General features: G+C 40.0%; 1 protein-coding gene across 3 annotated transcripts in view; it reads left to right on the plus strand.

Annotated features, from left to right (window-relative positions):
* The window catches only part of LOC139462448 (leucine-rich repeat- and IQ domain-containing protein 1-like), a 47,449-nt gene extending 37,492 nt beyond the window's left edge, over positions 1 to 9,957 (plus strand). Inside the window, exons 26-30 of one of the 3 annotated variants that reach the window (XM_071244175.1) lie at positions 2,651 to 2,668; positions 4,088 to 4,199; positions 6,007 to 6,067; positions 7,023 to 7,095; positions 8,366 to 9,957. In XM_071244175.1, the coding sequence (XP_071100276.1) occupies positions 2,651 to 2,668; positions 4,088 to 4,199; positions 6,007 to 6,067; positions 7,023 to 7,095; positions 8,366 to 8,514 (413 nt within the window). In that variant the 3' untranslated portion in view covers positions 8,515 to 9,957. Of the gene's footprint in view, positions 1 to 2,650; positions 2,669 to 2,718; positions 2,737 to 4,087; positions 4,200 to 6,006; positions 6,068 to 7,022; positions 7,096 to 8,365 lie in introns of all 3 variants that reach the window. The other 2 variants (XM_071244176.1, XM_071244177.1) reach the window with 2 other exon arrangements.
* The last annotated feature ends 761 nt before the right edge of the window (positions 9,958 to 10,718 follow it).

The following is a 10,718-nucleotide window of genomic DNA, read 5'->3' on the forward strand; positions in this document are numbered from 1 at the left end:
TATAAGTTCAATAGAGTCTGTTCAAGTTCCTGTCGGTTCGCTGAAGGCGGCGGTACATGTTGTCTCAGCTGAACCAGCTGATGATCCCAGAGATGTTCAATGGGGTTCATGTCTGGAGAACAAGGTGGCCAGGGCAATACGTTGATGTTAATGTTGTTCAGGTAGTCTTGAACAATTCGGGCGGTGTGAGGCCTTGCGTTGTCTTGTTGCAAAATTAATCCTCTTGGCTGATGTTGAATAAAGGGCACCACAACAGGTATCAACACTTCATCCCTGTATCGCTGAGCATTCAGGTTTCCTCGGATGATAACCAGCCGTGTTGTAATCTGGCCACAAATGCCACCCCATACCATGACGCCTCCACCTCCAAACGGGTGAACTTCTCTAATGCAGTTTGGCGCCAGTCGATATCCCCTTCGTCGAAAAACTCGAACTCTGCCATCGGTCCTGAACAGACAGAACTGACTTTCATCTGTAAAGAGCACTCTCGCCCAGTCACGTCGCTGCCACCGACGTACAGTTCGTGCCCATTGCAGTCTGCGTTGACGAGGAGACAGGTCAAGGCCTTTCCACGGAAGGGTCGGTAGGCTTGTATACCAGCTGTACGAAGTCGTCGAAGGACTGTTCGTCTGCTGATGGCATGCCCTAGTGCTGTTGCCGCCATTGACGTTGCCGTCACACATCTGTTTCGGAGGTGAATCTGCCGGATGTAACGGTCTTCGGCCGGTGTTGTCACTCTCGGTCTTCCAGATCTTGGCCGGTCTTGAGTCTGTCCTGTCTGTTGGTAGCGGATTATCAACTTGCTGATGGTGGTCTGGGGGCAGTTTAAGGTTCTGGCTATCTGACATTGAGTAGCCCCCATATTGGCCATACCGATCGCTCTGTCTCGTTACGCTTGTTTGGCTTCATTTCTTTACAAATATAAACTCCAAAGGAGACACCTTTGGGTGTGGGTGCCATGGCAAACAGAAATGACAGAGGATAAGATCTCCACTTCAATATGATAGCTCAGCTTTATTTTTTGCATTTGGAACTTCATGATTATTTTTGTTTTTGACACACAGAAATCAAATATGCTTGTCTGAATGCTTCTTTCACTCATAATAAAAAATCAGAAGTCTCAACGTTGATTGGCTGATAACTTATATCTTCACAGAGAGGTTCCATAATCAAAGTGAAATATCTGATTTTATAAACCTATTCATTGGGATCTCTATTAAGTAAGAGAGTTCTTTCTATAGGCTTAAAAACCTATTGTGAGGTTTTACTTTCAAAGTAAAACCCATTAAGAGGTTTTACTTTCAAAGTAAAACCTATTATGAGGTATTTATTTTCGTTTGGCAGGTTTTACTTTGAATGTAAAACCTCAGATACCTGGTTTAACCAAGTTACTGAAAAAATGACAACAATTCAAAATTTAATTCAATTAAAATTGAATGTCAGGTGTACAGTTCCGCGTGGACATTTAAAAGCGACATCACTTCAGAGTCTCTGGTGAACATCTTCCCGAGACAAGAGAGTTAACTGACTATAAAAGTCCAGTTTCCACCCTTGCCAAACTAGTCCATGCATAATCCAATCAAAATCGCACACCGAAATCAAAATCCGGTTCATAAAATGTCGTGCAGATTTCGGTCGATTGCAGGATTTGTAAAGCATGTGCACCACCAACTCGTTGTCAGCAGATATTTTCCAAATCTTCTATTGTTTTTAATCAAGGTGCTCATGTGATTTGATGCATTGCGCGATGTAAGACCCGTTTTATCACAATATAGATATTGATTATAGATCAGATTGTCCTGACCAGGCGCAACCATTTTGTGTGAAGCAAACGCAAGTGATACGAGAGGTGGAATCTGATTGGTCCTTAGGAGAGGCTTAGAAGGGACATAATTGGTAATAGCCACTGGTGGCGCTACGATCGAGCCCAGGAATTCCAGCCTAGTTCGGCAAGGGTGGAAACTGGACTTTTCAAGTCAGTTAACTCTCTTGCCTCGTGAAGATGCTGGTGAAAGGACAGTGAGGTTTCAAAACACGTGCTTTTAAACAAGTGCTTATCAATGCTGCACCATTTGCATGTGCAGTAACTGCTAGCCGTTACGTGACAACTACCTGCGATTTGCGAATTTTTGTTTTGAAAAGTTTAAAAGAAGTGGAATATTGCAACACAAACATTTAGAAACCGAAGATTTTACTTTCATTTAAAAGTAAGTATTTTAGTTGTGTTTTGTTGTTGACACATCCAAGTGCTCTTGGACGCCTGGCAAGTCAGCGAAAATTTCACGTGCATGTTATGATATCACGTCTTCAAGGAAGCGCTTTAATGAAGCGCCTCATTTATAGTTTCTCGTTATAACATTTAATCAATTAAGATGGTTTATAAGTATGGAAAAACACTTTCCCTTGGTTTTGTTAGACAGAGCATGCCCTGGGGAGCGGGAAAAACCGCTTCGCCCCCTTGGTTTTTTCCTCTCCCCAGGGCATGCTCTGTCTACCAAAACCTCGTAAGTGTGTTTTCTCCAATACTTAATGAGAATTTTGCTTTAAACATCCTCCATGACTCAAAGTTAATCAACAGGAACATACATGGTCTTCAGCACTTGTCTTTATATATGATACTTTACCAGTTTTTAATTATTTGTATTTTTAGCTAAAACTGGAACTCATGGTATGATTAGTAGCTTTACTGTATGTGGTATTTCTGTGTTGTGTTTCCAGATGTGGCGTCTGCTTGTTGTAAGTGTTAGCCTAGGATGCTAGGATGCCATATCACTGTCCTAATTAGCCAAGTGTGTGTCACCACTATACCCTTGATAGTTGGTTTGACCAAGTCATCAAAGCCTACGACCTTGATCACTTTGAACCTTCCTCCCACATTAAGCAAACCCACTATGACAGAACAGAGCCCGTTGGGATTCTGCGTCAGGACATAAGTCCCAAACAAGCTGTACTTCTCTTATGACGTGACTAAACAGCATGGGTGTTCAGGCTCGGTGACTTGGTTGATGCATGTCATTGTGTCCTAATTGCGTGGATCGATGCTCATGATGTCAATCACTGGATTTTCTGGTTCAGAGTCTGTTATTTAGTTGGAATATCTCTGAGTGCAACAGCAAACAAAACAAAATACAAAGGTAGAACAGATTTACTGGCCAGTGTAAAAATCCAACTTACTCACTCACTCACTCACCCACTGCCTGCCTGTCACAAGAGTCTAGAATGTTCACCATTCTTTCTGTGCCTCTGCATTATATTGATGGGTAGTAGTAGGTCACTAATGCAATATGCTTGAGCACAGTTAAATTTACAAGTTCAATTAACAGCTTCTTGTTTGTTTTAATTAGATCATGTTCTTAGATTATTGTCAAACTTTGTGTTTGAGTTTAAATTATAAGGACTATTTCAGATGTATTTGCCATGGGGCTTTCTTGTTGGTAATGTTTTGATATCAAAGACCACTTTAGCTTCATTTGTTTTCCTGATTTATCAGTTATAGTCTATTAAGGTTCATTCTAGTTATGAGAAGAAGATAAAAAGAATAGGTTGGTTGTAATAAAATAAAATTGCAAAAACATATTCTTTCTGGAGGAAAGTATGGTTGATGGGGGAAAATGGAAGCAGCATATGTGTAGGGAAGAAAGGAAGAAAGTAGAATCTAGGGCAATCTTGGTCCAAAGATAGGTCCATTTGCACCCAGCACATTACTGCTTTTATTTATTTACTGCGATTAGTTGTAGATTGAGGTCACCTTAGTTAAGTCTTACTTTACATGTTTTGGTAACAGTTACTTACCTTTCCATATGAATCAACCAAGTTCCTCACAGCAATAGCTCATTCGTGGAGCTCTCTATACTATCACTGCCACTAGTCAAAAACAACCACGCTTGGAGTTGAACTCACAGCCAACTGACTGTTATGTTTACAAACAAGTGATGACTGCCGTGATGCCGAATACTCTTACCCCTGCTAAATATTACTTATTTAGTTTATGTAACAGAGGCTTAATACAGTCTGGGCAGCCATGTTGTTTACTTCTTGATTGTATGTTGTCTGCTTCTTGACTATATGTTTGTTTTCTGGGGTCCAGCTCGAGAGGATGAGATTCAACGCCAGGACTTTGTGAAACGACAGGAGGCGAAGACACGAAGTGTGCGCACATATGAGTGGCTGCACACACAGGTTGCCAACTTCCAGGAGGGGTAGGCAGAATTTTGTAGACATATCGCAAAAAGTGTTGTAGACTATATACTGAAAATAAGGCTCCATCAATGGTTGTTTCTGGGTCTCAACTAACAGTAAATGTGAAGCTGTACTTATGGTAGCTATGCTGTTAGTATATTAACTTCTCTCACATAAGACCCCCATTCCCATAGTGGGTATATATTGTGAAGCTAAAACATTGCAGAGTAGAGATTCTGTTGTCATTTTGGTGTTGACATCGTTCATCGAACATGGAATAAAGAAATGAATGAATGAACGAACGAACGAACGAACGAACGAACGAACGAACGAACGAACAAACAAACAAATAAAGGAACATGGAAATGTGAGTTTGAGGAAAGACAAACGAAAGTATAACACCATAGAAATATCATTGCAATAGCTGAGATAGCCCCAGTACCTTTGCATGGAGAAGTTTGTTGAAATACCTGATGAACTGGGCCTTGTTCCACCGATCTATCATAGCACTGGTAGTCTGTGTTATGTATTGGACTCAGATTGTCATTTATCTATCCATCTTCCCGAGGCAAAGGAGTTAACTGACTATTTAAGTCCAGTTTCCACCCTTGCCGAACTAGACTACAGTTTCTGGGCTCAATCAAAGAGCCAACAGTGGTAATGTCGCTTCTGTGTCCCTCCTCTTGACCAATCAGATTCCACCTCTCATATTACTTGCATTTGCTTCAAACTAAATGGCAGTGTCCAGGGAAGACAATCTGATTGATAATCAAGGTCTATTTTGTAATAAAGCAGATCTTACTTTGCCAAGTGCATCAAATCACATGTGCACCCTGATAAAAATACATGAGAAGAATTGGAAAATTTCTGTTGACAGCATGTTGACAGTACAGATGCTTTGCAAATGCTGCAATCAAACGAAATCTGCACAGCAGTTTACGAATCAGATGTCAATTTCGTTACACAATTTTAATTGGACTATGCACAAACTCGTTGGTCCAGCCAAAGTATTGCTCCATACTTCCAGCCTAGTTCGTCAAGGTGGAAACTAGGGCTGGGACGAGTCCAAATTTACTACCCGGGTACTCACCCCCCTATTACCTGACCCTACCGGGTAGCCATTGTAGGTCGCAGGAGATGTCTCAAAATGTCCGATTGGGAACATTTCTAGCATAGCCCTGGCAAAACGTATTTAGATACATGTAGTAAACAATCTGGTCATTCATACACTGAAGCTGAATTAAGTTATATCTTTATTCAACCTTATGAAAAATCAGAAGGAATGGGTGCTTAGTCAGAAAGAAATGTGAACATTAGTGACTTGTAGTGTAACCAAAGAGTTCTTGATAATTTTTGTCATTAAACAATATATCACGTGACTAACCACGGGTCCGGGTAGTCCTGCGGGTACCTGGGTCCTACTCAGTACCCACCCAACCCGATACCCTAGTTACCCGTCCCAGCCCTAGTGGAAACTGGTTACTCCCTTGCCTTGGGAAGATGTTATCTAACATAACTATAACAGGTTTCTGGATTAGAAAAGGTCCTGAGCAACCTATTGTTTGTTATATGAGGTGTCTACATGGATTGGGTGGTCAGAGTCGGTGTCCTGGTTTATAACATGTACTCTGACGACGTACCCTACTGGGTTGAGATGTTGCTCGTGATATCAATCACTGGTTTGTATGGTGTTGACTTGATAATTTGCAGGATGCTGTCATATAGCTGAAATATTGCTGAGGTGTGTTAAGCATCAAACAGAAATTAAAATATAAAAGAAACATAGTGTCTGTAAGATTTGAGTGAACATTTGATTGACTGATCCAGGCCGTCAGAGAGGAACAGTGACTATGAGGGAGGTCATCCTGTAGCTCGACACATGAACATGGTAAGTCATCATGACTTCTACTGATCTCTTTGATGTTAATGATCTTTTAGAAATCTTGGCGGTGGGGTAGCGTAGTTGGTAAAGCGTTCACTTGTCACGCCAAAGACCCAGGTTCGATCCCCCTATTGGGTACAATGTGTGAAGCCTATTTCTGGTGTCCACCTTTGTGATATTGCTGGTATAGCTGGTATATTGCTGAAAGCGGCATAAAGCCATACTCACCCACTCATTTTAGGAATCAGAATGTAATTAATCAAAACTATTTGGGGGGGGAGAGTTGTAAAAGAATGCATTAAACCTATATGTATGGTAGTATATATGTAGGTAATTATTGTTTTATAATTAATGTGACTGATAGTGAGAGTGTTTGGTTCAACGTCCTTTGAATGTGACTGATAGAAACTCCTTGTTCTGAGTGGGTGGTGGCACAGTGGTGACTGCCATCACTTTTCACAAACAAGATCTTTGTTTTGTCCCCAGAATAGGGACATTACTTGAAGACTATTCCTGTTTTCTAAACCATTGTATGACTACAACAAGATGTACCAATGACACTTGCTCATGTGGGTTATGGTATGAAAGTGTTCCAATCCTCATTTCACAAATGGAGATGTAAAAAAACAGTTATGAGAAGTCATTTGTCTGTTTCTGCCAAGTTAATATATTTCACTAGTTGGGACATTTTCAGGGCCCATAATGTTGATGGTATAAACAGAATATGTCTGTAATAATTGTCATCATTGCTTACTGGCTCTGGGATGACTTTGCGATCTTGGTTCTAAAACTGGTCATGTTTTTAAACAGGATTACCCTACCTACTTTACTATACAGGGACCACTTTAGAAAACATTCACTGACCACATCTATTTTTGAGAGAAAAATCGGCAAACCAAGCAACAAGAACTAAAAGGCCATTATAATATTTCCCAATAATTGTTTTCTCCTGTACACACAGACTTCTGGATATGATGACTCGTACAATGTGGAGGAGCGGAGAGGCAGGAGGTTCTCGTCAGGTGAAGGTTCAGGTAGGTCATGGGTCATGAGCTCAAGGTACGGATACATCACACGTCAAGAATAAAAGCTGAACATGGAATTTTACTTAAGTGCCCAAATTTGCTTATTTCATAATAATTCAGTTTAATATTTATGCTGAAACAGTGATGCCAGGAAGTGTTTTGTTGAAAGGTCTTAGAGTTCATAATAATACCAGGTATATATATTAAGTGGTAAGTAGGAGTGTTTCCTTTACTTAAGTTGATTAGTTTCTATATATGATTGATAATTAAGCAGACCTGTGTAAATGGGGATGCTTTAAGGTTTTGTCTGAATTTGTCCGCCACCGCCATTTGTCTTTTTAACCATGAGGTGCTTGGTTATGCCAGGGATATTATGTCATGTATATCTCCCATATAGCCCTGGGAATATTTTGGACTTACTGACCAGTCATGTCAGATGTCTAGATCATCCTCCAGGTCATATCCTGAAGAAAAGTTTGTTTAAACTGTAACTCAAGAAACTGTATTACTATATTTAACCTTCGTATGAGGTCAAGGTCACAGTAAAGATCACTATAATGCCCTTTTTAAAAGTCTTATGCATGTTGTGGTTATATTGTTTGAATACTTAGGTATGGCAACTGATGACAATCTTTTGAGATCAGAAGTCACTGCTGCCCACTATTAATAAGTAGCATACGGTATGCTTTTTTTTTCATTGAATTCCACCAATATGCATATTTGGTTTATATGCAGGTTATTCCTTTAAAAATCTTGCGACTGATATTGAAGGACAAATTCACCCACAAGGTCATTCTGTCAAAAATATCTAATAACTTTGGAAGTGTTGACTGTAATTGGATACCATTTATACTAGTTATCCTAAGGGTTGGGCATTGAATTGTAGGCTTTTGATCATCCTTCCTTGGAGGTCAAGGTGACTGGAATGGCCAGTCTCAAGGACGTTCTGCCTCCTTGTGTACTGAATTGACCCTTTTTGTTTGTATGAGATGTTTTCTACAAGAATGAATAAATCATATGATTTGCTGAAAGTGAGGGTCAAGGTCATTAAGTTTCTTATTAATGTAGTTTGAGACATGGGGCTTTTGTTTTAATGTTGCACTGAGTATGGCATGCGATTATTTTAACCTTTTTAGCCTTTTGTCTTAATTGTTGCAAAGTTGCAAAAAGTGAGATGAGTGACAGAATGGTATCGATGTAAAAAAAAAATCATAAGTGACCAAATTTCATTGCATCCACAACTGACAGTACCTGACTGGTCTTGACCTGTCTACTCCAGGTCAAACTACATTCTTGCCTCCGATCAAGTCCAACTCTGCAGGAAGCAGTGGCAGTAATGGAGGCCGGCGGAAAGAGAAGATGTCATGGAGGAACAAACCAACTGACGTGGATGTAGGCTGGGGTGGTGGCCGGAAGAGACATAACTGATGTTTTTTGTTTGTTCTGTTTGTTGTTTAAGGCCGCATTCAGCAATATTCCAGCTATATGACGGCAGTCTCTAAATAGTCAAGTCTGGGCCAGACAATCCAGTGATTGACATCATGAGCATTGATCCACCCAGTTGGGATACGATGCTTCAACCAAGTCAGCGAGCGTGACCACCTGATCCCGTTAGTCACCTCTTACGACACGCATAGTCGCCTCTTACCGCAAGCATGAGTTGTTGCATAACTGATGTACTGACTCTAGTGGATGTGTGTTTGTTGTCTGATGTGGACTAGATTTGAAATTTACTCTGTGTTGAAACTGTGAATGATGTCTGTGTGTACTTACGATGAGGAAGCAACATATACTACTCGACTTTTGATAGGGGTAATCATATATGACTTTGTAAATATACACTTGACATTATGAGAATCACTTTTGTGCATCATACCATGGACACTTAATACTATATTTAGGGTCCATGATCATACTGCTGGGCAAAATGTAGAGATACCATCAAAATCAGGTAATATGATACCTCCTGCCCTATCACCCACACAGCAATGCTGGACCATGTAGAGCACCATTGCCTATCTGTGGTCAGCACAGAGTAAGGGGCTCATTGATTTGGGTTTGCTCTTTTTAAACAAAGTGAGAAGAAAGAATGGTAGTTATTGGATATATTCACAATGTGAAAAACACTTATGAAAAGTTAAAATGTCTATTAACAGTACAATCATAATATTTATATGTTCTATTGAAGTGTTTTAAGTATATGTTTTCATATAATTGGCATAACTTTTCATAAGGCCACAGGGGGCACGGGTGGCCCAGTCGTCTAAGGCGCCATGATTCGCTGTGCAGAGTTGCATCCCTTGGGTACGCCAGAATCCTATGATTGTGGGTTCAAATCCCGGTTCACCCGATTATGTTTCTAGGTTTGTCAGCACCATACCCGTGCTTGTGGGTTTCACCGAAGTGGTAAACGTCTGAGACCTGCATCACTTCAGGCTTTCCTCCTACATTAAGCTGACACGCCACGATATAACTGTAATACTGTTAAAAGCGGTGTTTACCCAACTCACTCACTCACTCACTCATAAGGCCACCAATGTAACCTTTACTAAATACAGATGCTGGCATCCAACAGTCACATATGTGTTGAACATGCTACTTCTAGCTTAAATATTCAAACTGCCTTAAACAATTATGTTAACCACCAGCCCACGAGATAGTTCTGAATGTGAAGCACTCGTTGGCGCATCCTCTGATATTTTACAAACCGTCAACTAATTATCAACAAAGCCTTGCAGAAAAAAATCAAATGGAACCAAAAAACCAATGGTATGATGTTGAATGTAAAGAGGCAAAACTTAATAAGGAGGGAAAATGTCTTGAGTTCAATAAGAAAACAATTTATCAATTAATGATAGGGCTCTTTTTGCCCCCCAAAAAAGAATACAAATGTTACCCAGAAGAAAACGTGTATATAAAAAAATCAGCTAGGACAACTGGAAACCCTATCAAAACAAGGAATTAATTTATCCTGATCCTGAGGAGCTGACAAAGCACTTCAGGAATATTACAACTCTAAAACAAAGAGATGATGAACTTTCAAAATCAATATCTTGTGCATTTATAGACCAGTTGGTTAAACTGTTTAATGATGTCTCAAATAGTGGTCACCTCCCACAGACCTGGGCAACCGCGGTTATCACCACCTGACATGAGAAGGGTGATAAGACTGACCCAAACAACTACGGGCATATTGAACTAAGCAGCTGCTTGGGTAAACTATTTTGCATGTTTATAAATGAGTGAGTATGGTTTATGCATCTTTTAGCAATATTTGAGCAATATCACGGCAGGGAGTTCATAAATGAAAGAATAATGGAACACATGGAAAAAAACATGTAAATAACCTGATACATTCTGTGGCTAGTTCCATACTGAGAGTAATTTCTATAGGGTGGGAGCTGTCATACAAATTACTGGCTAACACTTTTGCTAAAGATCCTAAAACATGGGCACTTTTCTTGCATTTGTTCCAGGACTAATCATGGAAAGATAAAAATATCCCTATCAAATGTGGAGTAGTATAAGAGTTCAGAAGTCTTTGAATGTTGTTAACTTTGAACTGTGCCTTTGTAGAAAGCTTTTGAAAACTTAGTGTTACATTGAGCTTTAGTAAACAGATTTCACTTTTT

The sequence above is a fragment of the Haliotis cracherodii genome, unplaced genomic scaffold (assembly GCF_022045235.1).
Source record: "Haliotis cracherodii isolate W230 unplaced genomic scaffold, xgHalCrac1.p SCAF_15, whole genome shotgun sequence".
In the NCBI taxonomy this organism is placed as follows: Eukaryota; Metazoa; Mollusca; class Gastropoda; order Lepetellida; family Haliotidae; genus Haliotis; species Haliotis cracherodii.